Source organism: Rhinolophus sinicus, chromosome 8 (assembly GCF_057876585.1).
Source record: "Rhinolophus sinicus isolate RSI-liver-muscle chromosome 8, RSI-T2T, whole genome shotgun sequence".
Classification (NCBI taxonomy): domain Eukaryota; kingdom Metazoa; phylum Chordata; class Mammalia; order Chiroptera; family Rhinolophidae; genus Rhinolophus; species Rhinolophus sinicus.
This window is the reverse complement of record NC_142508.1, coordinates 36899319-36927176: the sequence shown is the minus strand read 5'-3', so window position 1 is coordinate 36927176 and position 27858 is coordinate 36899319. Positions and strand designations below refer to the sequence as shown.

The following is a 27858-nucleotide window of genomic DNA, read 5'->3' as shown; positions in this document are numbered from 1 at the left end:
GAAAGACCTCTTTGTTTTCTTTTCAATTTTCATACCTTTTACTTGGTGTTGTTACCTTTCTAGACTAGTACCTGATGCTACTGCATTAGGTATGATGTTTGCGGAAGACACCTTTTATCTTGTTAGGGAAATTCTCTTTTATTCCTACTTGGCCATGAGTTTTATCAGGAAGGCATTTGAAATCACCCAATGCTCACTTCTTTTAATCTCTTGAAATTGAATCAGTCAAGGGCCGATCATGAAACTAGAAGCCACACCATGTATTTCAGCAGTGGTAATTTAACATAAGGAATTTTTTATGCGCATGTTGAAACACTAACGGAGCACGAAGGAAGCACTGCCTGGACATCTTGCACCTCTCTAGTCTCTGCTCAGAGGGAGGTTTTCTTTGTTTTTGTTTTAAATTAGTTTTCTTATGTATGTATTTTGTTGAGATATAATCGACAGGTAACATTATGTTAGTTTCACGTGTCTGACTTCATGATTTGACATGTGTATATATTGTGAACTGCTCACCACAATGTGTCAAGTTAACACCCATCACAGCATGTAGTTACACATTTTTTTCTTGTGATCAGAAATTTAACAGTTTTCTCTCTTAGCAATTTACTCTCTTAGCAATTTTCAAATATACAACAGTGTTATTGTTAACTATATTATTATAGTTAATATTATCATTGTCCAATATCACTAATTATAGTCATCAAGCTATACATTACATCCCCATGATTTAATTATTTTATAACTGCATGATTGTGCTTTTTGCCCACCCCCTACCCTCTGTCTCTGGCAACCACCAATCTGTTCTCCATACGTCTGAGTTCTATTTTTTTTTTAAAGTTCCCACATATAAGTGAGATCATACAGTATATGTCTTTCTCTGTCTGACTTATTTCACTCAGCATAATGTGCTCATGGTCCACCCATGTTGTTGCAAGTGGCAGGATTTCCTTCTTTTTTATGATTGAACAATAAGAAAAAACATTCTATTGTATGTGGACCACATTTACTTAATCCATTCATTTGTCAATGGACTCTAGGTTGCCTCTATATTTTGGTTATTGTAAATACTACTGCAATGAACAGAGGGGTGCATGTATCTTTTCAAATTAGTGTCTTAATTTCTTCTGAATAATAACCAGAAGTGGAATTGCTGGATCATATGGGAGCGTAGTGGATGCACCAAATTACATTCCCACCAACAGTGAAAGAGGGCTGCATTTTCTCCACATCCTTGCCAACACTTGGGGTTTCTTCTCTTTTTGATAATCTCAGCTAGAGATTTGCTAGGCCACTCAGTGATGTGCATTGTGGGGACACAACCATGGGAGTCCTGCTTTCTTTAGTCCTTTGCTTGCACAAGACAATCTTCTTTGCGATACATGCAGAGTCAGGGGTGGGTGAGGAATAGGGCTGGTTACCTCTTGTTCACGTGGACCCCGTGGGCAGGGGCAGACCCAGGTTTTGTGGAGCCCGACATTTATACAAATGTGAAGATCACTCCTTCAGAAAGAAAATACAAAATGTGGCACACATGTGAATTTTTCTGAAATGATAAAACACATTGCATCAAGTCACGAAAACTAAAATGCTCAAAATCAAAATACAAGACAATTCAGGAAAATTACAGACTATTTTATTAGTCGTACAGCATACCTGTCTGGCACTCCTGCGTAACACATGTTCCCCACATTTATGGCTGGTGCTCTTTGATTGCCTCTTTTTATGAGAATAATTGCCATATAGTAATAAATATTAATATATTAGTAAATATTATTTATTGTTATAAGTCGTATGTTTAAATAAAATAGATAATAGAAAGAGAATTCAATATTTTCTCCAGCACGATTGATTGAAATTTCTTTTACTCCTGTATGCTTTAAGAAACTTTCTTGCAATCCCAAAACTTGTTACTGGGAATGTCTAAAAGGTTTAAGATCGTTGTCACATTTGGGAAAACGTGTATCTAGTTTCCTTCATTAAAGAGCAGCAGGATTATAGGTCATTTCCTCATATCACTTGAGCCCTTGTCAGGCTTTGAAAAAGGGACCAAGCATGTGAGGGACCCTGAAGACGGAGCTTCCTGAGCTTTAAGGCAGCAAATTGGGTTCTGTGCTGAGGTCCAGCCTTTGGAGTCCCCGCTGAACAGGGCGAGGGTGTCCCTCTCCACAGCCCGTGTGGAGCAGGCCTGTGCTCCATCTGTCCCACTGACCTTAAACTCATGGAGACCAACACTCGTGCATCCCACGTCCCCAGAACCCTCAGCGCAAGGGGCTTCACTGCTCAGCTTTCCCCTGGATTCCACCCTCCACTGGATTTGGGTCTAAATTCCCTTCTTTCTTGCCAGCACTTGAATGATCTTCAGAAATTTTAAAATTATTCTTTTCCAGAGCATGCAGTGGTTTCAGCTGGAGGTGGCTCCCCCTGAGTCCCCAGGATCAGCCCTGTTTCTTCCAAGCATGTTGGCCCCCTTCAGTGACCCCCCCTCTTGACTTAAACATGATATGCAAGGTAACCACTTCCAGATTCACATCTGGACAAGTTTCTCAACCTCTGGGGACCTCGGTGTATCCACCTGCAGGGTCGGGTGGGGGCAGGGGGTAGGACAGGGTGATTTCTCAGCCCCCAGCTCACCCCACAGACCTGTGGAGCCCAAGTTCCCCTTCCAGGTGTGGCCACATGTGGTCACACAGCAGCCTAGCCGTGTATCACCTCCAATTTTTCCTTAGGGAAAGAAAACTTTGTGGGACTGTCCCTCTTTGGGGTTGAGTTCATTTATCCTAAGTCTCTATATTTGGTCCTTGTAAGCTGGGTCTGCAGTCAAAGATGAGTAATGATTCCTCATGGGAGGAATGACTTAAGCCAGACGGGACCCCATTGGGACCCCCATGAGTTAACACAATAAAAGTCAGGAGGTAGCCATACCCCTCCTCCTCACCATTATGGGAAGCTGCTAATGCATGCCCCAGTTGTCCTGCACTCTGCTGTGCAAAGGACTTCTTAGAGTGATAAGATATCGCTCTTCCTGCTTAGCTCATGGGATGGTTTTACCTTGTGAGACTTGCTCCCCCAGGGGGTTGAACACACCCACCTTAGTCGCCTGGGGACAATAAACATCGGTTGCTTTGGGACAGATATCTGGGAATTGGAAGAATTTTAAGGTGTGGTATGAGAATTTCGCGGACCCTGCCTTTAATCTTGTGATGCTTATTGTAAGAAATCAATAAATACCCACGACGACCTGATTCGGGGCTCCAGTCCCTTGAGGCTGCGAGTCCCTCGGTCCTCTGTGATTTAACTGTATTTGAGTCTCTGTCTCTTTATGATAGTTTAACCCTCGCCGCCTCCCTCGCCTTCCCACGGCTTGTGTTGTGCAGGTCGCAACAGGCACAGCTCTCTGAGCCCCGGCTTCCTGCTGGGGCGTCCTAGGCCGCACCCCACACTATCAGCATTTCCTTCCCTGCAGAGGACGTGGGCCCCGGCTCTGCCCTGTCAGATGCAGACATGGTGCCTCTGCTGCTGCTGCCCCTGCTGTGGGGAGGTGAGTGGCCCAGGGTCCTGGAAGCCAGTGCAGGTTGGGGAGGGGCTGCAGCTGCAGCTGAGGCTCTGTGTCCCCCCAGGGTCCCTGCAGGAGAAACAAGGGTATGAGCTCAGACTGAAGGAATCGGTGACAGTGCAGGAGGGTCTGTGCGTCCACGTGCCCTGCTCCTTCTCCTATCCCTGGAATCTGCAATCTTCCTCTGACGTGCTCCACATCTACTGGTACCAAAGTGGGGACAACATACAACGTGATTATCCTGTGGCCTCAAACAACCCAGATAAACCAGTGAGGACTGAGACCGCCAACCGATTCCGCCTCCTTGAGGACCCCAGGACCAACAGCTGTTCCCTGAGTATCAGCAATGCCAGGAGGAGCGACACAGGAACCTACTTCTTCCGAGTGGAGAGAGGATATTATGTGAAATATACTTACACAGATAAGAAGCTGCATTTGCAGGTGACAGGTATGGCGGGGCCCAGACGAGGACCTGGGACATGGGACCCCCGTCTTAGGACAGGAACAGGACACTGGAACACTCCCTGTCAGGGCCTAGGTGGTGTTGTTGTGGGAAGAGACACGGGACCTGGGGTGAGCTCAGACCCCGAGGCATGGGTCCCTCTCAGGGTCACACTCTGGGTCCCCACACCCTGGGGCCCAGGCACCGCCTCTCTCCTCCTCAGCCCTCACAGAGGTACCCGACATCCACGTTCCGAAGCATCTGGCGTCCGGCCGCCCCACACGCCTGACCTGCAACCTGCCAGGGTCCTGCGAAGGGGGAAGACCTCTGACCTTCTCCTGGGTGGGGGCCGCTCTTGACTCGCTGAGCCCCCGGACCCTTCCCTCCTCAGTGCTAACCCTCACCCTGAGGCCACGGAACCACGGCACCAACCTCACCTGTCAGGTGAAACAGCAAGGATATAGTGTGACTATGGAGAGAACCATCCTGCTCAATGTGTCCTGTGAGTTTGGAGGGGTGGCTGGGTCCCTGTGGGTAGTGGGGGCCAGAGGAGGTCCAGGCCTGGGGTGCCTTCCGCAGCGGAAATTGGGGAAGTGCAGCCCCCTCCCTTCCGCTTGAGGAAAGTGCCCCCCGGCCCTCACCACATCTTCCCTTCCCAGATGCTCCACGGTTGACCATCAGCTTTTCCAAAGGAAACTCCACAGGTAGGAAAGATCCTCTCTTTTCTGGGGCTGTCAGGGGAGCGGGGTCTCTGCCAGATTAGGGGTCGGGAGACCCTCCTTCCTCCCTCCTCAGCCCCCTGGATCTGGGTCGGCCCCCACCTCCTTCTCACCAACATCTCACTTGATGGACCCAATAATGCCTTTGGCTGCCCCCTGCTCTTTTCTCTAAGATTTAAGTGTATCTTTCATTGTGGTAAAGCTCACATAACGTACAATTTACCGTCTTCACCAGTTTTCAGGGGACAGCTCAGCAGTGTTGACACCTTTACGAGCTGTGAAACCACGTGCAGAGAGCTTTCCATCTTGCACATGTGAAATTCCGTCCCCATCAGACACTAGCTCCCCACGCCCTCGTCACGCCCCCAGCCCCTGGCAGCCACTGCCCACTTTCTGCCTCTGTAATGTTGACAACGCCAGGTTCTGCTTCCTTTCCTTGAATCCCCACCTGCCCTCACATCCTCTGATACGCGCCTTCCTTCATCTCTGCACTGACCATCTCCAGGCCCATCCGTGTTCCCATTCCCAGAGCTCCTCCCGGAACCCCGCTTTAGTGTCTCCACTGTCCCGGGCACGCTCACCCCGTCCCACATCCCCACCTGCAGTCCCGTCCCTCTCCCGACCCAGTCCTGGTGCCTCCCACCACTTTATATCCAGCCACAGACCTGCACATGTAGCCGCCTCTTGCCGGTACCTCTCAGCTGCCCCGCGTCCCCCATGTAACCCAGGCGGGGTCTGGACATCGCTCTAGATGACTCTTTTTGTCACCAGTTGCAGCCCATGAGTCAGAGAGTCTCGAAAATGTCACTTCTCCAGTCACTTCCCTCTCCTCCTTGCCCTTGGCTCCAGAGCCAGCTCCAGTCTTGCCTCCACCCTGGACGTGGCCTCACCTCCTCCCCACCCTCCCTGCCTCCTGTCTAATGCCTCTCATCCAGACACTTGGCCCCAGCAGGGCTTTTCTAGACTCAGCGCTGAATCAGAGTCTCCCCTACTCACAGCCCCTACTGCTCTCCAGTAACCCCCTGAGCAAACCCCAATGCCCTCAGCCTGGCTCCGAGACCCCAAGATTTCTGACCCTGCCTTCCCTGCCACCATTATGGTGTCTTCGGTGCTCCTGCCAAGTTGCAGGCGTGGGTGCACTTCCCCCCACCTGCCTGCCGGCTCCCTCAGTTCTCAGCACATCTCCACGAGGCAGCCCGGCCACCTCTTATCTGACCTACCTCAGCTCAACCCCCTTCTTTCTGGTAATCTGACCTGACCACCAGCGTCATGGCCCCTTAACCCACTTTGCTGTGCATCTCCCACCCAGCCCTGAAGACCCTGAGCAACTGCATGTCACTGTCTGTCCTCGAGGGCCAGTTCCTGCTCCTGGTCTGCAAGGCTGACAGCAACCCCCCTGCCATGCTGAGCTGGTCCCGGGAGGGAAAAGCCCTGAGCCCCTCCAAGCTCTCAGCACCTGGAGTTCTGGAGCTGCCCCACGTAGGGGCTGCAGATGGAGGGGTGTTCACCTGCCAGGCTCAGCACCCACTGGGCTCCCAGAACGTTTCCTTCAGCCTCTCTGTGCAGAGTGAGTTGCAAGACAGGTGTAGGGGGCTGGCAGCCTGCTGTATTGGGGCTGTGGGGGGGACGTGTGGCCGGGACACAGCTTCACCCCCTCTTGTCGTCCCCAGGAAGCCCCTGTTCCGGCAAATGTGTGGCTGAGGAGCAACAGGGCTCCTGGCCCCTGGTCCTCACCCTAATCAGGGGGGCCCTCATGGGAGCTGGCTTCCTCCTTACCTATGGCCTCACCTGGATCTACTATAGCAGGTGAGCAGACCCGTCCCTCTACAGGGATCTGGTGATGGCCCGAATTCCACATGGGCCTGAGCTGTCCCTCGCTGCCTGGAATTAGAGTTCAAGTGGCCGGTCTCTGAGCTGAGACGGGGTTGACTCTGCAGGTATGGAGGCCCCCAGGGAACAAGGCCGAGGTCCTGACTGAGCCTCCCTCCTCCTCAAGACGGAGCCCAGAGGGACAGATGTGGGGCATCAATGTCAGCTTCTCCCTGGAAACATTTGACTCACACCTTGTCTCGGTCGTACCCACGGGATTTTGATTTGTGGGGGTGACCAAGTGATTACACAGAGAGTCAGTGCTGTTGAAAGAGGATTTTTCTCCCTTCCATTCCCTTCCTTCCTTCCTTCCTTCCTTCCTTCCTTCCTTGCTTCCTTCCTTCCTTGCTTCCTTCCTTCCTTCCTTAAATTTCCTTCCTTCCTTCCTTCCTTCCTTCCTTCCTTCCTTCCTTCCTTCCTTCCTTCCTTCCTTCCTTCCTTCCTTCCTTCCTTCCATGCCCTCCCAAAACGTCATAAGATACAGAAAATAAAAACAGGGAATACACCCCACTGACTGTCCCCTTGTTTCCGCCCGTGCCTCTCCCATTTGACTCACCTGCTGTCTCCGCTCTGGCCCTGCCCCACTCATCCCCACCACTCCAGTTCTTCTCCCTCCATCCTCAGGCTCAGGAAGGTAATGAACTTGGGGCCTTATGCTCCCATTGCCCAGAGGTTATCTGGTTAACACCTGAGTTTCTGGTCTCCCAAACTCCCCTGTCAATGTAGACATCGATACACAGGAGGGTCAGGAGCTCGGGTCTTCCCTCCTGGTTTACAGATGCCTACCTCATAATGATTGTTATGAAAAATCCCAACATTTAATTATAAATAAAAGTGTTATTAAGTAATACAACGTACGAGTACAAATCGATTTTACTATCTAGTGTCTGTGGGAGTTTCTAGCGCCGAATGACAGCTGAATCCTCTATTTCTTTTTGTTAAACCTGTTTCAAGTAAGTTTTTTGTTCACTCATTGTTTTTTGAAGCCTATCTTAAATTAAGTAAGATATACAAGGCTAAAGCGTTCGACTAGATGAATACTTCTGTGCATACATACCCTGCTTCCTCCACCAAGCTCAACAAACAGGCTCTTTCCACCTACCCCTGCTGGTCGGTTAAGCTACCAGAAAGAAAGAAGGAGACCCAGCTGAGGTTGGATGTCTGAGAAGTGGGCGGGCAGCTCAGGTGATGTGTCAATAACTGAGGCAGTCCGGCAGGTGAGGGGAAACGCACAGACGTCTGCACCGACATAGGAAGCACCAGACATGCTGATGGTGGGGAAAGGCAAGGTCAGACCATTTATGTGTGGCGTTCTTGCTGTCCCAATTATGAAATCTTTGCAAGTTCCACTATTTTATCAAATATATGAATTGATTAATTTTGTTTTTAACTGATCATAAAGTACCATTTATTTATATTTGCTGTAGAGTTGAATAAATTTTAAAAATATATAGGTTTGCTTAATCAATACCACCGAAATTAGAACACAGAATAATTCCATCACCCCAAATGCCCCCTTCATGCTGGTGCTTTTTAGTTACACCTTCCCAGCAACCGTAACCCCTGGCAACCGCTGATCTGTCCTGTGCAACAATAATTGTGTCTTTTCAAGGACGTCATATAAATGGGTCATGTGTTGTGTAGTGTTTTGAGTCCGGCTTGTTTAACTCGGCACAATGGCTCTGAGATTGAGCATAGTTCGTTTCTTGTCATCGCCCAGTAGCCTTCCACCGCACAGAAGCGCCACGTCTTTATCCATTCACCCGTGAAATTCATTTGGGTTGTTTTCGGTTTTGGACGATTGTGAAAAATGCTGCTACAAACATTCATGTACAAGTCTTTGTGTGGACGTATGTTGTCGTTTCCCATGTTTAGATTCCTCGGAGTGGGATTACTGGGCCATATGGTAAATTCATATTTAACTTTATAAGAAACGGTCAAACTGCAGTGTGTGCTTTTCCTGGAATTGCTCCATTTATTTAAGTTGTCCAATTTTTGTGCACGGAGGTGCTCAGAGGAACCCTTTATTGTCCTTCCAATATGTGTTGGGTGGGCAGTGATATCACCTTTTCCATGCAGGGTATTGATAGTTTGTATCTTCTCACTTTTTGTTAATCTTATAAAGCTTGTTAGACATTTGTCAACTTTACAGGTATTTTTTTTTAACTTTTATTTATTTTTAAGTGTGTTTTTACCAGGACCCATCCAAGTCAAGTAGTTGTTTCAGTCTGGTTGTGGAGGGCACAGCTCACAGTGGCCCATATGGGGATCGAACCGGCAAGCTTGTTGTTAAGAGCACCGGCCGCCCCCATTGGTTGGTATTTTTAAAATCCCAGTATTTGCATTCATTGTCTTGAAACTACTTTTCTGTTTTCAATTTTATCGATTTCTGCTTTATCCTTGTTATCCCTTCCTTCTGCTTGCTTGAGAATAAAGTATATTTTGCAGTCTTGGGTGTAGTGTTTTCTATCTGTAACTTAGGTCAAATTGCATTATTGTGTTCAGATCTTTTCTGTCCGCAACTGATTTTCTTTTCTTTTCTTTTTTTGCTTGTTCTACTAGTTTCTGAGAGAGGGAGATCCATCAACTTGTATTTGCGTGTTTTCAAACAATGTTATTAGGTGTGTATAAATGTAGAATGATTATATATTCTTGTTGGACTGAACTTTCTCTTTAGAAATACTTCTTGCAGATATCATTGTAAATATTTTTGGGTACCCTTTATATGTCATATCCTTTGCAGTCTTTCTGTCTCATCTTGTACTCTTATGATTGAAGTATGTCTCTCACATATCTTACGTTGTTTTTGAAAATCAAGTCTGGCAAAATCTGTCTTCTATTTAGATTGTTTGGTTTTATTAGACAATGTAGTTACTGATATAGCTGGACATAAGTCAATCCTATTCATAGTTGTAATGCATTTGTCCTGTACTTTCTTTCTATTTTTTTAAAAAATCTTTCTTTGCTATATTGGATTACTCACATGACTTTTACTAATCTTCTCTACTAGTTTTTGTTTACAGTTGCCTATTTATTAAAATATACATCCTTGTTATATTGCAATTGTGTTTCTATTGCTAATTTTATCTATTCTTGAATAATGAAAAAAATGTCAACCCTTCAGACCCGTATAACCATCCTCTCACTGCTTGATTGTTATTGTCACATATCTTACACCTATAATGTGATAAACTTCACAGAACAATATAATACTTTTGATTTTAAAAATGAGTGTTTTCCAAGATTTAGTGAGACATTATTGACATATTTCATGTAAGTTTAAGTTGGACAATGTGATTATTTGTTACACACATAGATTGTGAAATGATCACCACAATAAGGTGAGTTAACACCACCATCCTCTCACATCATTTCCATTTGTAAGTGGCTATAACATTAAAGATACACTCTAAAATGAGGCGATTAACTATAGTCATCATGCTGTACATTGGATCCCCAGACTTGATTCATCTCAGAGCTGGAACTTTGTACCCTTGACCAACATCTCCCCGTTTCCTCACCTCTAGTCCCTGACACACACCATTCTACTCTCTATTTCTATGAGTTCAGCTATTTTAGATTCCACACATAAGTGAGAGCATACAACATTTAAATAATGAATATTTGGAAATACTACCTCCACAGTTATGTTTCTTTCACACAATTCTAGGTTTTCATCACAAAATCATTTTCCTCTACACAAAATTAATTCAAAATCTATTAACGACCTAAAGACCAAAAACTAACACTCTTAGAAGAAAACATGGGGGGAAAAAACCTCATGACATTGGTTTTGGCGCTTACTTTCTGGATATTTATACCAAAAGCACAGACAACAAAAACAAAAATAGACAAATTGGCTATAGCAAACAAAATTTTCTGTGCACAAAAGGACAAAATCAACAGACAACAAAGACGACCTAAGGAATAGGAGACAAAATAAGGTGTTAATATCCAGAGTACATAAAGAATACCCACAAATCAACACGCAAACACCAAACAGCACAATTTAAGATGGGCAAAGGGCTTGAGTAGACATTTCTCCAAAGATGATATACAAACGGCCATCAAATTTATGAAAGGGTATTCAACATCGGTAATCTTTAGAGAAATGCAAATCAAAACTATAACGAGGTATCACCTAACACCCTCTAGGGTGGTTACTATAAACAAACAAACAAAAACCCAGAAAATAACAAGTGCTGGTGAGGATGCGGAAAATTTGGAACCACTGTGTACATTGGGTGGGGTTGCAAAACGGTACAGTTGCTATGGAGAACAATATGGCAGTTCCTCAAAAAGTCAAAATTAGGTCTAACAGTCCCACTTCTGAGTACATATTCCAAAGAATTGAGAACAGAATCTCAAAGAGGTATTTGCACACCCACATTGACAGCAGCATTATTCACAAGAGTCAAGAGGTATAACCACCCCAATGTCAATTGATGGATAAAGGGATAAACAAAATGTGATATGTCTTAGTCTGATCAGGATATTTTAACAAAATACCATAGACTGGGTGGCTTACGAATAGCAGACATGTATCGCTCAGAAGACTGGAGGCTGGAAGTCCAAGATCAGGGTGCCAGCACGGCTGGGTTCTGGTGAGGACCCTCTTCCACGTTGCAGATGGCCTCCTTCTCGCTGTATTTGCACATGGTGGGAGGGGAGGGGCTATCTCAGGCCTCCCAGAGGCCCCAGCTGCTTATACTAGCCCCTTGGGGGGTTAAGATATCAATGTCTTTATTTAGGGGGCATGAACATTCAGTCTATAGCATTCCACCCCTGACCCTCCAAAGTTCAACCGATAGCACATACAATGGAATATTATTCAGTCTTAAACGAAAAGAGGTCCTGTTGCATGCTACAACCTTGAGAACACTGTGCTCAGCGAAATAAGCTGGTCATAAAATACAAATACAGCATGATTCCACTTCCATGAGGTAAGTAGTCAAGTTCATAGAAACAGAAAGTAGAATGGTAGGTACCAGGGGTGGGGGTGGGAAAAATGAGGAGTCATTGTTTAATGGCTAAAGAGTTTCAGTTTTAGAAGGAGAAGTCCTGGAGGTTTGTCACACAGCAATGTGAGTGTTCTTAACCCTACCGGACTGTGTACTTAACAGTGGGCAATTACTTAAATGGTAGAACATGGTAAAATACTGAAAGATGGTAAATTATATGTTATATATATGTTGCCATTAATAGGTCAAAAACCCCCAACATTTCCCTTTAGCCTGAAGAAGTTACTTTAGTATTTGTATAACAAAAATCTATTGGACTTCAAGGATGTTTGCTTATTTTATCCTGAAATATTATTTCAATTTCAATTTTAATCGTATTTTAATCATCTAGGGTATGAAATTCTGGGTGATGTGTTTTTAAAATCCCTTTAAAGAGATCACCCCATCATGTTCTGGTTTACAGTGTCTTGTGCAAAGTCTCTTTTTTATTATTGTCTCTCCATGGAAGGCAATTATTGGTATTATTCAAAATATTTGGCTGCTTTAAAAGTTTTCATATTGTCTTTTGACAAAAATTCCTGCTATAGAGTGGACTTGGGCAAAGGCACGAGGGTGAGGCGTTCACACGGGGGCTGAGGTGGGGTTGCCTGCTGCCTCTGCCCTCCAGGAAAGGGGTACAGGGGGCCCTGCATGACCTCAAGCTCTATACCTTCTCCTCCCCCTGGGATTCTGAGACTGACTGTGATTAAGCGAATGGTTCTGGGCCAAACCTGTAATGAGTGTGAGCAATGGACTCAGCCTTCTCCTTAGGGGCTATCACGGACTCTAGATAGAAATGCACAAAACACGATCCAAGTCAGTTTTAGTTCCTTAAGGACCACCGAATGCCCCCTGACGACTAGACTCGCTCAGATTGTTAGAGTAGGGGAGCCAGGAGGTATATACTTGCTTCCCGCAGAGAGGAAGGGTCTCCTGTCAGAAGTATTCTGGGCCATGTGGATGCTGATGCATCTTGTCCAGCAGGGGAACTTGACCTTGGGTTTCCACCCAGGCTTTGGGTGAGCCAGACCTCTGCTGAGAAGCTGAATTAGAGACACACTTGGCCTGTGGGGTATTCATTTGGTGCATCAGTGCAGTAATCTCTCTAGGAACCCCCAAATTACATGCCTACAAGGCCAAGGCAGGTATGGTAAAGGCATGATGTAAAGAAAATGATGGAGAAAGTGTAGTGATGAATAGCGCCAAAAGATTATACATCCAAAATTATTAGTAGTAATTTTATGTCATGTGAATTTCACCTCAACAAAAAGTTGTACTATTAGTTTTGAAAACACACACACACACACACACACACACACACACACACATCCTTACTATGAGGTGAACACTAGCCCTTCTTGCCTGTGAAAATGGTTGCTACTTTCCCTGAATTCATTGGTCCGGGTTAATTTCTTTTTATTAGGATGGGCCTGCGCTCCTGAGGTGGGCCGGCCTGACTTGTTCTCTGCTCTTGGGGCCCATCCTGCCTGGCACAGGAAATGGGTAATTTCCTCTGCTGCCCTTCAGTCTATACCTTGTGGCTTCTGGTTGCAACATCCTCTCCTCTCACCCACCGCATCTGTTCCTCACTCCTAACAGACAGGACAGAGTATGGCGTTGGGAGAACGAGGCTGCCTTGAAACAATATCTGGAATCTCCGCCTCACAGATGCCACTAGTATCAGTGGGGTGAAGGCCAGAGGGGAGCAGGAGTGGAGAGAGGGGCTGGAGGTTGTATCAATCGCTAACGTTCAATGATTTAATTATTCATGATTGTGTAATGAAACCTCTATAAAAACCCACAACAAGAGGGTTCGGAGAGCTTCAAGTTGCTGGGCACTTGGAGGTGATGGGAGAGTGGTGACCTCACAGAGGCAATGGAAGCTCCACGCCCCTTACTTCATACCTGGCCCTGTGCATCTCTTCTGTCTGGCTGTTCCTGAATTATATGCTTTTAAGTGAAACCAGTGACCTGGTAAGTAAAACGTGCTCTGAGCTCTGTGAGCCGCTCTCAGAAATTAATAAGTCCGAAGGGAGGAGGTGTTGGGAACCTCTGATTTACAGCCAGTCGTTCAGAAGCACAGGTGGCAACCTGGACTCGTGACTGACATCTGATGTAGGGTTGGGGGGCAGGTTAAGAACTGCACCCTTAACCCCTGGAATCTGACACTGTCCCCAGGCAGAGAGTGTCAGAATTGAGTAGGATTGCTGCTTATTGGTGATGTGGGAGAAACGTCCCCCTGACTCCTGTTTAAATTGATCTCAGAATAAATAGTTCAATCATTTCCTTGTAGTAAGATTTCTAAGTCCGGCGTGTGTTACCCTCAGAGCACGTCTTATGGCTCCTTGCAGCCCACGTCCTGATAGTCACCTTTCCAGTGGTCAGCCGCCACATGTGGCGATTGGCCAGCACATCGGACAGCACTGCTCTAGGACAAAAGTCTAGGGGCGCGATTTTTCTGGTCGTGATATAAGCCCAGCCTCAGTTTATTAGATGCCGCTATTTTTCTCTGACGTGCTTGTACCGTTTATATTCCAACAACCATTGTCCCACACTTTCACTAACACTGGGTATTTTCAGACATTGTAATATTTGCCAACTTGGAGCAAGTATAATAGTATCTTGCTATGGTTTTCATGTGCACTTTCCTGGTTGTGAATGGTGTGGGGCAGCTTTGTATTTGTTTACTGGTTGTCGTGTGCTGTCCTTTATGAGGCAGGCGCCTGCTCAAGTGAGCCCATTTTCTGTATTTTCTTATTTATTTACAGAAATTCTTCTTCAGTTCTGGAGGCTGATACTTTGATGCTTATTGTGTTGTAAACATCTTCTCGTACTTGAAGGCAGATGACTGAGCACTCCCCATGGCGTGTTTTATGAAGAGTCCTTAATTTTAACACAGTCCGTATTTTCAGTGTTTCTCTTTATAAAGAGTGCTATTTATGTGTTGTTCAGGAAACCTTCCCTACCTTAAGTGCATGGAGCTATCCTGTGATATTGTCATCTAATAGCTCTATTGCTTTGGTTCACAGAAAGCACTAGGTCTTCAGTCCATCCGCCCTGGAGTTTAGTGCATCGTATGAGCTAAGGGTGCGATTTCATTCGACTGCATTCGGGTCCCGAGTAGCCCACATGTGTTTGAAATATCTGTCTTTTTGTCACTTCTTTGTATCACTTCCTCTATCGTGCATGACGTTTCCTGTGGTTGAGGTCCACCTACCGTATTTTTGTGCCCCTACTCTGCTCCCGTGGTCTATCCCCGTGTCAGTACAACACTGTCTTAGTCTCTGTAACGTTGTGATCCGTCTTGATGTCTTACAGAGCCAGTCCTTACACAATGTTCTTCTTCATGATTGCAGTGGCTCCTGGGAAATTTCTACTGCAATGTCAATTTTACAACAGCGTGTCACGTTCCAGAAAAGTCAATCGGGAGATTGGGTGACAGACATATTGCTTTATTCTGCAGATTAATTAGGATAGAATTGACATTTATATAATAACTGTTTTCAAACCCATTAACATGCATATTTTTCCATTTATTTACATGTTTGCTGTCCTTCACTACAGATTTGTAATTTCCTCCATTGAGGAAGTGCACAGTATACTTCTGTTATGTCCATCTCTAGAATATGACACATGTCCCAGGTGTATGACAATTTTTCTTTCTTTTTTTTTTTTTTGCATGACAAAATCATTTACTTTTAAAAGATTATCAATACACCAAGTAATAACAAGTAACAAGTTTTTGAGTCCTGTCATCTAGTAATTTGGATTAAGAAGTACTAGAAATCGCCCGAACAATTATACTAGTGTTCATTGTTGTAACCCTTAGCCAAAAAGGACTATTTAAGGCTATTTAAGGCTGGCTGCTGCTTTACACACGTTACAAATAACTATTTACTACTTTTTCATAGATAAAGCCCCTGACCTTCAAGAAAGCTTTAGGGGAAAAAACATTTAATCCCTTTCTTTCTTAAAAAGTTTGTTTTTTTTACTACATCTAAGAAAGAAAAAGTCAGTGTTGCTATACATATGTTGCTTGAGCTAAAAGGCATAGGAAAACAGACAACATATACCCTTAAATTTAAGAAACATGAGGTAAAAAGATGAACTCTTTGGATAAGCTCTAAGTTTATACAAAGAAGCTAGGTTTGCTATTCCCCAAAAAGCAAAAGGACCTAGTAGATAATAAACAGAAATAATTTAATGCCTTTCACAAAATATAACTCAAGCTTTGCGAAAGCTTCATATTCCGTGGAGGTGGCTGAAGGCCAATCCATGGAACCGGCGCTTCTTTCTTCTTCCCCATCCATTTATGCCGTAGTTTTCGTGGATCTCTGGCCGGATGTCGCAGACAAAGGCCAAGAGGTTATCCAGGACTTCATCCCTGTTCCGCTGGAAGTCGGTCTGGAGGACGGTCATCTTCTCCTGGGTGTCCTTCTGCACTTCAGTGCTGCAACTGCCGTGTGATCCCAGAGCCGCAGCTTCCCTGGCCTTGAACTGCTTCTCCCTCTGCAGGCGGTGCTGTTCAGTTTCAGCCTGAGCCTCTTCTTTGGCCTGCTTCAGCCTCCGGTGCTTTCGCTTGCGGGCCTCCGACGCCTTCTCGGCGCCCGCTTCTCGGCCTGCAGCAGCTGCTGAATACCCTGCGATGGACTGGCCATGGCGGCGGTGACTCTGAAGCCGAGGTGAGCGGCCTAAATCCGCTCGATCGCTCACAATTTTTCATGCTGTTGTCAATGGCGTCTTTTATAACATCCCGTTTTTGTTTATTACTGTCATACAGAAATGCATTTGATTTTTGTAATTTGATTTTGTCTCTAGCAATCTTGCTCTCTTATTAAGCCCCCAAATGTATCCGTATATACTTTTGCATTTTTATATATATATATATAATCATTTATGCAGAAAGACCTCTGTCATCTTTTCAATTTTCATACTTTTTACTTGTTATTACCTTCCTAGACTAGTACCTGATGCTACTGCACTAGGTATGATGTTTGCTGAAGACACTGTAGGGTAGATGTTGAGAAAAATTTGCCGTCATTGGTCAATGTGAGCTCTTGTGTGTTTGTTTCTTGTTCCCTCACATGAGAGACTGCATGCGAGGTGATGGTTAAGTGTTGTCTGTTGACTCTTTGTTCTGTCACATAAGAGAGTGCATGTGATTACCAATGAATATAAATTTTGAGGCTGAATTGTAGGGTGGATGTTGAGGAAAATTAGCCTTCATTGGCTGATGTGAGCTTTTGTCTATTAGCTTGTTCCTGTATGTGAGGTGATTTCTGTGCTGTGATCAGGGGTTGAGTAAATTTCCCCTTTGGTCTCATCCTCTTGAGTAGGGGAGATATGAGATGATGTTGCTTTCTGTCTGTTTCGCCCACGTCAGCAGATGCAGTGAAGAAGTAGCTAAGTTATGTCAGGATGATGTGACAGGCACATCGCCAGGACTTGTTGCTTATCCGGATGAATTGACCCTTTGGCCGAATGGGAAGCATTCATATCAGTAACTGCCGGACCCTCCCAGAACTGGCCATTCCCGGAGGGGGAGGCAGGAACAAGAAACTTGGCTCTAAGGTACGTCTGAGGAAACATAAGACAGACCTCAGGTGGCAGTGTAATTATTATTATTTCATCATTTGGTCAATTGTCATTGGTGATTTCTCATCATTCTAACATTTTGAAGACTCCCAGCAACATGCAGCTTACAACACCAGGGGATGTCCTGACTTCCGGCCGTGAACCTGGTGAGGTCTGGCTGGTTCCCGGCCTCTCCAGTGTTGTTCCCCACGGTTAGCCTTCTTGAGAACTGGTTAGCATCTAGAAAACTTGTATGCAGCTTGCAGCTTACACATCAGAAGACGCTCTGACTTCTAACAACAACAAAGACAACAACAGCAACATTCTTGGGAACTAGCAAGCAGCGGTGTGGGAGACGCCTGAGTTTCTCTCAGCTACAGACGTGACTAGGTTTTGATTTATGACTTTTCCAGTGCTGTTCTCCCCCAGTTAGACGAGCTTTTGACATTTACTGTAATAGTTACTATTCCATAGAGCTTATGACTGGTGTTGGATACTCCTTACTGATGTTATTTGTGTATTTAGCCAAGTGATTTTTGATCAATAGTAAACATATGTTGGGATCTCTTAAACTTATACGTACGTGTACTCCTTTGACATGACACTGTTATCAACGTATATAGTTTAGTCTTAACCACCTATACGCTCTGACATTAGCATATTCTATTAATTGCCTTTGTCTTTGCTAAATAAGTTGATTAGGTATTAAACAAATTAATTAATTATACCCATTCTAGCGTGTGTCCCTCCTCCTTCTTTTCCCCGCTTGTCATTAGAGACACTCTTTATCTTGTTAGGGAAATTCTCTTTTATTCCTACTTGGCCGTGAGTTTTATCAGGAAGGCATTTGAAATCACCCAATGCTCACTTCTTTTAATCTCTTGAATCAGTCAAGGGCCGATCATGAAACCAGAAGCCACACCATGTATTTCAGCAGTGGTAATGTAACCCAAGGAACTTGTTATGGACATGTTGAAACACTAACGGAGCACGAAGGAAGCGCTGCCTGCCAGTCTTGCACCTCTCTAGTCTCTGCTCAGAGGGAGGTTTTCTTTGTTTTTGTTTTAAATTAGTGTTCTTATGTATGTATTTTGTTGAGATATAATTGACAGGTAACATTATGTTAGTTTCAGGTGTCTGACTTCATGATTTGACATATGTATATATTGTGAACTGCTCACCACAATGTGTCAAGTTAACATCCATCACCACATGTAGTTACACATTTTTTTCTTGTGATCAGAACTTTTAGGAATTTTCTCTCTTAACAATTTACTCTCTGGCAATTTTCAAATATACAACAGTGTTATTATTAACTAATATTATTATTGTTATTTTTTAAGATTTTATTGGGGAAGGGGAACAGGACTTTTATTGGGAAACAGAGTGTACTTCCAGGACTTTTTGTCCAAGTCAAGCTGTTGTCCTTTCAATCTTAGTGTGGAGGGCACAGCTCAGGTCCAGGTCCAGTTGCTGTTGCTAGTTTCAGGGGGTGCTGCCCACCATCCCTATCAGGACTCAAGGAGTTGAACTGGCAACCCTGCAGCTGAGAGCCCACTGGCCCATGTGGGAATCGAACTGGCAGCCTTCAGCATTAGAAAACGGAGCTCTAACCGCCTTTGACATAGTGGCGTACCAATTTACATTCCCAACAACAGTGCAAGAGGGTTGCCCTTTCTCCACATCCTTGCCGACACTTGTGGTTTCTTCTCTTTTTGACAATCTCAGTTAGAGATTTGCTAGGCCACTCAGTGATGTGCATTGTGGGGACACAACCATGGGAGTCCTGCTTTCTTTAGTCCTTTGCTTGCACAAGACAATCTTCTTTGCGATACATGCAGAGTCAGGGGTGGGTGTGGGAATAGGGCTAGTTACCTCTTGTTCACGTGGACCCCGTGAGCAGGGGCAGACCCAGGTTTTGTGGAGCCCGACATTTATACGAATGTGGAGATCACTGCTTCAGAAAGAAAATACAAGATGTGGCACATGTGAATTTTTCTGAAATGGTAAAATACATTGCATCAAGTCACCAAAACTAAAATGCTCAAAATCAAAATATAAGACAATCCAAGAAAATTACAGACTATTTTATAAGTCGTACAGCATACCTGTCTGGCACTCCTGCATAACACATGTTCCCCACATTTATGGCTGGTGCTCTTTGATTGCCTCTTTTTATGAGAATAATTGCCATATAGTAATAAATATTAATATATTAGTAAATATTATTTATTGTTATAAGTAGTATGTTTATATAATATAGAGAATAGAAAGAGAATTCAATACTTTCTCCAGCACGATTGATTGAAATTTCTTTTATTCCTGTGTGCTTTAAGAAACTTTCTTTCAATCCCAAATCTTGTTACTGGGAATGTCTAAAAGGTTTAAGATCGTTTTCACATTTGGGAAAACGTGTACCACGTTTCCTTCGTAAAAGAGCAGTAGGATTACAGGTCATTTCCTCATATCACTTGAGCCCTTGTCGGGCTTTGAAAAAGGGACCAAGCATGTGACGGACCCTGAAGACGGAGCTTCCTGAGCTTTAAGGCAGCAAATTGGCTTCTGTGCTGAGGTCCGGCCTGTGGAGGCCCCGCTGAACGGGGCGAGGGTCTCCCTCTCCACAGCCCATGTGGAGCAGGCCTGTGCTCCGTCTGTCCCACTGAACTTAAACTCATGGAGACCAACACTCGTGCATCCCACGTCCCCAGAACCCTCAGCGCAAAGGGGCTTCACTGCTCAGCTTTCCCCTGGATTCCACCCTCCACTGGATTTGAGTCTAAATTCCCTTCTTTCTTGCCAGCACTTGAATGATCTTCAGAAATTTTAAAATTATTCTTTTCCAGAGCATGCAGTGGTTTCAGCTGGAGGTGGCTCCCTCTGAGTCCCCAGGACCAGCCCTGTTTCTTCCAAGCATGTTGGCCCCCTTCAGTGACCCCCCTCTCTTGACTTAAACATGATATGCAAGGTAACCACTTCCAGATTCACATCTGGACAAGTTTCTCAACCTCTGGGGACCTCGGTGTATCCACCTGCAGGGTCGGCTGGGGGCAGAGGGTAGGGCAGGGTGATTTCTCAGCCCCCAGCTCACCCTGAAGGCCTGTGGAGCCCAAGTTCCCCTTCCAGGAATCGCCACAGCTCTCTGTGCCCCGGCTTCCTGCTGGGGCGTCCTAGGCCGCACCCCACACTATCAGCATTTCCTTCCCTGCAGAGGACATGGACCCCGGGTCTGCCCTGTCAGATGCAGACATGGTGCCTCTGCTGCTGCTGCCCCTGCTGTGGGGAGGTGAGTGGCCCAGGGTCCTGGAAGCCAGTGCAGGTTGGGGATTGGGGAGGGGCTGCAGCTGCAGCTGAGGCTCTGTGTCCCCCCAGGGTCCCTGCAGGAGAAACAAGGGTACGAGCTCAGACTGAAGGAATCGGTGACAGTGCAGGAGGGTCTGTGCGTCCACGTGCCCTGCTCCTTCTCCTATCCCTGGAATCTGCAATCTTCCTCTGACGTGCTCCACATCTACTGGTACCGGATTGGGGGCAACATACAACACAGTTATCTTGTGGCCTCAAACAACCCAGATAAACCAGTGAGGACTGAGACCTCTGACCGATTCCGCCTCCTTGAGGACCCCAGGACCAATAGCTGTTCCCTGAGTATCAGCAATGCCAGGAGGAGCGACACAGGAACCTACTTCTTCCGAGTGGAGAGAGGACATGTGAAATATACTTACACAGAGAAGAAGCTGCATTTGCAGGTGACAGGTATGGCGGGGCCCAGAAGAGGACCTGGGACATGGGACCCCCGTCTTAGGACAGGAACAGGACACTGGAACACTCCCTGTCAGGGCCTAGGTGGTGTTGTTATGGGAAGAGACACAGGACCTGGGGTGAGCTCAGGCCCCGAGGCATAGGTCCCTCTCAGGGTCACACTCTGGGTCCCCACACCCTTGGGGCCCAGGCACCACCTCTCTCCTCCTCAGCCCTCACAGAGGTACCCGACATCCACATTCCGGGGCCTCTGGAGTCCGGCCGCCCCACACGCCTGACCTGCAACCTGCCAGGGTCCTGCGAAGGGGGAAGACCTCTGACCTTCTCCTGGGTGGGGGCCGCTCTTGACTCGCTGAGCCCCCGGACCCTTCGCTCCTCAGTGCTAACCCTCACCCTGAGGCCCCGGGACCACGGCACCAACCTCACCTGTCAGGTGAAACAGCAAGGATATAGTGTGACTATGGAGAGAACCATCCTGCTCAATGTGTCCTGTGAGTTTGGAGGGGTGGCTGGGTCCCTGTGGGTAGTGGGGGCCAGAGGAGGTCCAGGCCTGGGGTGCCTTCCGCAGCGGAAATTGGGGAAGTGCAGCCCCCTCCCTTCCGCTTGAGGAAAGTGCCCCCCGGCCCTCACCACATCTTCCCTTCCCAGATGCTCCACGGTTGACCATCAGCTTTTCCAAAGGAAACTCCACAGGTAGGAAAGATCCTCTCTTTTCTGGGGCTGTCAGGGGAGTGGGGTCTCTGCCAGATCAGGGGTCGGGAGACCCTCCTTCCTCCCTCCTCAGCCCCTGGATCTGGCTCGGCCCCCATCTCCTTCTCACCAACATCTCACTTGATGGACCCAGTAATGCCTTTGGCTGCCCCCTGTTCTTTCCTCAAGGATTTAAGTGCATCTTTCATTGTGGTAAAGCTCACATAACGTACAATTTACCGTCTTCACCAGTTTTCAGGGGACAGCTCAGCAGTGTTGACACCTTTACGAGCTGTGAAACCACGTGCAGAGAGCTTTCCATCTTGCACATGTGAAATTCCGTCCCCATCAGACACTAGCTCCCCACGCCCTCGCCACGCCCCCAGCCCCTGGCAGCCACTGCCCATTTTCTGCCTCTGTAATGTTGACAACGCCAGGTTCTGCTTCCTTTCCTTGAATCCCCACCTGCCCTCACATCCTCTGATACGCGCCTTCCTTCATCTCTGCACTGACCATCTCCAGGCCCATCCGTGTTCCCATTCCCAGAGCTCCTCCCGGAACCCCGCTTTAGTGTCTCCACTGTCCCGGGCACGCTCACCCCGTCCCACATCCCTACCTGCAGTCCCGTCCCTCTCCCGACCCAGTCCTGGTGCCTCCCACCACTTTATATCCAGCCACAGACCTGCACATGTAGCCGCCTCTTGCCGGTACCTCTCAGCTGCCCCGCGTCCCCCATGTAACCCAGGCGGGGTCTGGACATTGCTCTAGATGACTCTTTTTGTCACCAGTTGCAGCCCATGAGTCAGAGAGTCTCGAAAATGTCACTTCTCCAGTCACTTCCCTCTCCTCCTTGCCCTTGGCTCCAGAGCCAGCTCCAGTCTTGCCTCCACCCTGGACGTGGCCTCACCTCCTCCCCACCCTCCCTGCCTCCTGTCTAATGCCTCTCATCCAGACACTTGGCCCCAGCAGGGCTTTTCTAGACTCAGCGCTGAATCAGAGTCTCCCCTACTCACAGCCCCTACTGCTCTCCAGTAACCCCCTGAGCAAACCCCAATGCCCTCAGCCTGGCTCCGAGACCCCAAGATTTCTGACCCTGCCTTCCCTGCCACCATTATGGTGTCTTCGGTGCTCCTGCCAAGTTGCAGGCGTGGGTGCACTTCCCCCCACCTGCCTGCCGGCTCCCTCAGTTCTCAGCACATCTCCACGAGGCAGCCCGGCCACCTCTTATCTGACCTACCTCAGCTCAACCCCCTTCTTTCTGGTAATCTGACCTGACCACCAGCGTCATGGCCCCTTAACCCACTTTGCTGTGCATCTCCCACCCAGCCCTGAAGACCCTGAGCAACTGCATGTCACTGTCTGTCCTCGAGGGCCAGTTCCTGCTCCTGGTCTGCAAGGCTGACAGCAACCCCCCTGCCATGCTGAGCTGGTCCCGGGAGGGAAAAGCCCTGAGCCCCTCCAAGCTCTCAGCACCTGGAGTTCTGGAGCTGCCCCACGTAGGGGCTGCAGATGGAGGGGTGTTCACCTGCCAGGCTCAGCACCCACTGGGCTCCCAGAACGTTTCCTTCAGCCTCTCTGTGCAGAGTGAGTTGCAAGACAGGTGCAGGGGGCTGGCAGCCTGCTGTATTGGGGCTGTGGGGGGGACGTGTGGCCGGGACACAGCTTCACCCCCTCTTGTCTTCCCCAGGAAGCCCCCGTTCCTGCAAATGTGTGGCTGAGGAGCAACAGGGCTCCTGGCCCCTGGTCCTCACCCTAATCAGGGGGGCCCTCATGGGAGCTGGCTTCCTCCTTACCTATGGCCTCACCTGGATCTACTATAGCAGGTGAGCAGACCCGTCCCTCTACAGGGATCTGGTGATGGCCCGAATTCCACATGGGCCTGAGCTGTCCCTCGCTGCCTGGAATTAGAGTTCAAGTGGCCGGCTCTCTGAGCTGAGACTGGGTTGAATTGCAGGTATGGAGGCCCCCAGGGAACAAGGCCGAGGTCCTGACTGAGCCTCCCTCCTCCTCAAGACGGAGCCCAGAGGGACAGACGTGGGGCATCAATGTCAGCTTCTCCCTGGAAACATTTGACTCACACCTTGTCTCAGTCGTACCCACGGGATTTTGATTTGTGGGGGTGACCAAGTGATTACACAGAGAGTCAGTGCTGTTGAAAGAGGATTTTTCTCCCTTCCATTCCCTTCCTTCCTTCCTTCCTTCCTTCCTTCCTTCCTTCCTTGCTTCCTTCCTTCCTTCCTTCCTTAAATTTCCTTCCTTCCTTCCTTCCTTCTTTCCTTCCTTCCTTCCTTCCTTCCTTCCTTCCTTCCTTCCTTCCTTCCTTCCATGCCCTCCCAAAACGTCATAAGATACAGAAAATAAAAACAGGGAATACACCCCACTGACTGTCCCCTTGTTTCCGCCCGTGCCTCTCCCATTTGACTCACCTGCTGTCTCCGCTCTGGCCCTGCTCCACTCATCCCCACCACTCCAGTTCTTCTCCCTCCATCCTCAGGCTCAGGAAGGTAATGAACTTGGGGCCTTCTGCTCCCATTGCCCAGAGGTTATCTGGTTAACACCTGAGTTTCTGGTCTCCCAAACTCCCCTGCCAATGTAGACATCGATACACAGGAGGGTCAGGAGCTCGGGTCTTCCCTCCTGGTTTACAGATGCCTACCTCATAATGATTGTTATGAAAAATCCCAACATTTAATTATAAATAAAAGTGTTATTAAGTAATACAACGTACGAGTACAAATCGATTTTACTATCTAGTGTCTGTGGGAGTTTCTAGCGCCGAATGACAGCTGAATCCTCTATTTCTTTTTGTTAAACCTGTTTCAAGTAAGTTTTTTGTTCACTCATTGTTTTTTGAAGCCTATCTTAAATTAAGTAAGATATACAAGGCTAAAGCGTTCGACTAGATGAATACTTCTGTGCATACATACCCTGCTTCCTCCACCAAGCTCAACAAACAGGCTCTTTCCACCTACCCCTGCTGGTCGGTTAAGCTACCAGAAAGAAAGAAGGAGGCCCAGCTGAGGTTGGATGTCTGAGAAGTGGGCGGGCAGCTCAGGTGATGTGTCAATAACTGAGGCAGTCCGGCAGGTGAAGGGAAACGCACAGACGTCTGCACCGACATAGGAAGCACCAGACATGCTGATGGTGGGGAAAGGCAAGGTCAGACCATTTATGTGTGGCGTTCTTGCTGTCCCAATTATGAAATCTTTGCAAGTTCCACTATCTTATCAAATATATGAATTGATTAATTTTGGATTTAACTGATCATATAGGACCATTTATTTATATTTGCTGTAGAGTTGAATAAATTTTAAAAATATATAGGTTTGCTTAATCAATACCACCGAAATTAGAACACAGAATAATTCCATCACCCCAAATGCCCCCTTCATGCTGGTGCTTTTCAGTTACACCTTCCCAGCAACCGTAACCCCTGGCAACCGCTGATCTGTCCTGTGCAACAATAATTGTGTCTTTTCAAGGACGTCATATAAATGGGTCATGTGTTGTGTAGTGTTTTGAGTCCGGCTTGTTTAACTCGGCACAATGGCTCTGAGATTGAGCATAGTTCGTTTCTTGTCATCGCCCAGTAGCCTTCCACCGCACAGAAGCGCCACGTCTTTATCCATTCACCCGTGAAATTCATTTGGGTTGTTTTCGGTTTTGGACGATTGTGAAAAATGCTGCTACAAACATTCATGTACAAGTCTTTGTGTGGACGTATGTTGTCGTTTCCCTTGTTTAGATTCCTCGGAGTGGGATTACTGGGCCATATGGTAAATTCATATTTAATTTTATAAGAAACGGTCAAACTGCAGTGTGTGCTTTTCCTGGAATTGCTCCATTTATTTAAGTTGTCCAATTTTTGTGCACGGAGGTGCTCAGAGGAACCCTTTATTGTCCTTCCAATATGTGTTGGGTGGGCAGTGATATCACCTTTTCCATGCAGGGTATTGATTGTTTGTATCTTCTCACTTTTTGTTAATCTTATAAAGCTTGTTAGACATTTGTCAACTTTACAGGTATTTTTTTTTAACTTTTATTTATTTTTAAGTGTGTTTTTACCAGGACCCATCCAAGTCAAGTAGTTGTTTCAGTCTGGTTGTGGAGGGCACAGCTCACAGTGGCCCATATGGGGATCGAACCGGCAAGCTTGTTGTTAAGAGCACCGGCCGCCCCCATTGGTTGATATTTTTAAAATCCCAGTATTTGCATTCATTGTCTTGAAACTACTTTTATGTTTTCAATTTTATCGATTTCTGCTTTACCCTTGTTATCCCTTCCTTCTGCTTGCTTGAGAATAAAGTATATTTTGCAGTCTTGGGTGTAGTGTTTTCTATCTGTAACTTAGGTCAAGTTGCATTATTGTGTTCAGATCTTTTCTGTGCGCAACTGATTTTCTTTTCTTTTCTTTTTTTGCTTGTTCTACTAGTTTCTGAGAGAGGGAGATCCATCAACTTGTATTTGCGTGTTTTCAAACAATGTTATTAGGTGTGTATAAATGTAGAATTAATATATATTCTCGTTGAACTGAACTTTCTCTTTAGAAATACTCCTTGCAGATATCATTGTAAGTATTTTTGGGTACTCTTCATATGTCATATCCTTTGCAGTCTTTGTTTCTCATCTTACATTCTTATGATTGAAGTATGTCTCTCAAATAGCTTATGTTCTTTTTGAAAATCAAGTCTGGCTAAATCTGTCTTCTATTTAGATTGTTTGGCTTTATTAGACAATGTGATTACTGATACAGCTGGACGTAAGTCAATCCTATTGATAGTTGTAGTGCATTTGCCTTCTTCTTTCTTTTTTTAAAAAAATGTTTCTTTGCCTTATTGGATTACTCATGACTTTTATTAATCTTCTCTATTAGTTTTTGTTTAGAGTTGTCTACTTATTAAAATATACATCCTTGTTATATTGCAATTGTGTTTCTATTGCTAATTTTATCTATTCTTGAATAATGAAGAAAATGTCAACACCTCAGACCCGTATAACCGTCCTCTCACTGCTTATTGTTATTGTCACGTATCTTACACCTATAATGTGATAAACTTCACAGAACAATATGCTACTTTTGATTTTAAAAATGAGTGTTTTCCAAGATTTATTGAGACATTATTGACATATTTCATGTAAGTTTAAGTTGGACAATGTGATTATTTGTTACACACATAGATTGTGAAATGATCACCACAATAAGGTGAGTTAACACCACCATCCTCTCACATCATTTCCATTTGTAAGTGGCTATAACATTAAAGATACACTCTAAAATGAGGCGATTAACTATAGTCATCATGCTGTACATTGGATCCCCAGACTTGATTCATCTCAGAGCTGGAACTTTGTACCCTTGACCAACATCTCCCCGTTTCCTCGCCTCTAGTCCCTGACACACACCATTCTACTCTCTATTTCTATGAGTTCAGCTATTTTAGATTCCACACATAAGTGAGAGCATACAACATTTAAATAATGAATATTTTGAAATATTACCTCCACAGTTATGTTTCTTTCACACAATTCTAGGTTTTCATCACAAAATCATTTTCCTCTACACAAAATTAATTCAAAATCTATTAACGACCTAAAGACCAAAAACTAACACTCTTAGAAGAAAACATGGGGGGAAAAAACCTCATGACATTGGTTTTGGCGCTTACTTTCTGGATATTTATACCAAAAGCACAGACAACAAAAACAAAAATAAACAAATTGGCTATAGCAAACAAAATTTTCTGTGCACAAAAGGACAAAATCAACAGACAACAAAGACGACCTAAGGAATAGGAGACAAAAATGTACCAATAAGGTGTTAATATCCAGAACACATAAAGAATACCCACAAATCAACACACAAACACCAAACAGCACAATCTAAGATGGGCAAAGGGCTTGAGTAGCCATTTCTCCAAAGATGATATACAAACGGCCATCAAATTTATGAAAGGGTATTCAACATCGGTAATCTTTAGAGAAATGCAAATCAAAACTATAACGAGGTAGCACCTAACACCCTCTAGGGTGGTTACTATAAACAAACAAACAAAAACCCAGAAAATAACGTGCTGGTGAGGATGCGGAAAATTTGGAACCACTGTGTACATTGGGTGGGGTTGCAAAATGGTACAGTTGCTATGGAGAACAACATGGCAGTTCCTCAAAAAGTCAAAATTAGGTCTAACAGTCCCCCTTCTCAGTATATATTCCAAAGAATTGAGAACAGAATCTCAAAGAGGTATTTGCACA

At 45.9% G+C, this 27858-nt stretch overlaps 2 protein-coding genes and 1 pseudogene across 4 annotated transcripts; 2 read left to right on the top strand and 1 right to left on the bottom strand.

The window, feature by feature from the left end:
• The first annotated feature begins 3385 nt into the window (after positions 1–3385).
• Positions 3386–7439, top strand: LOC148757539 (sialic acid-binding Ig-like lectin 14). The gene is made up of 7 exons (XM_088800584.1): positions 3386–3541; positions 3621–4004; positions 4222–4500; positions 4658–4702; positions 6027–6284; positions 6388–6523; positions 6655–7439. The coding sequence occupies exons 1-7, from the start codon at positions 3505–3507 to the stop codon at positions 6689–6691; spliced, it is 1176 nt and encodes a 391-aa protein (XP_088656710.1). The 5' UTR covers positions 3386–3504; the 3' UTR covers positions 6692–7439.
• A 5709-nt stretch (positions 7440–13148) lies between these two features.
• LOC141567601 (sialic acid-binding Ig-like lectin 14) lies at positions 13149–24329 on the top strand. 3 transcript variants are annotated; one of them, XM_088800580.1, is made up of 10 exons: positions 13149–13560; positions 16970–17157; positions 20004–20125; positions 20369–20443; positions 20530–20910; positions 21129–21407; positions 21565–21609; positions 22933–23190; positions 23294–23429; positions 23561–24329. In XM_088800580.1, the coding sequence occupies exons 3-10, from the start codon at positions 20119–20121 to the stop codon at positions 23595–23597; spliced, it is 1218 nt and encodes a 405-aa protein (XP_088656706.1). In that variant the 5' UTR covers positions 13149–13560; positions 16970–17157; positions 20004–20118; the 3' UTR covers positions 23598–24329. The 3 variants fall into 3 exon arrangements, with proteins under 3 accessions (XP_088656706.1, XP_074171665.2, XP_088656707.1); XM_088800581.1 differs by lacking the exon at positions 13149–13560 and adding an exon at positions 16138–16268; XM_074315564.2 differs by lacking the exon at positions 16970–17157.
• Positions 15380–16259, bottom strand: LOC148757538 (V-type proton ATPase subunit G 1 pseudogene; annotated as a pseudogene).
• Positions 24330–27858: the final 3529 nt, after the last annotated feature.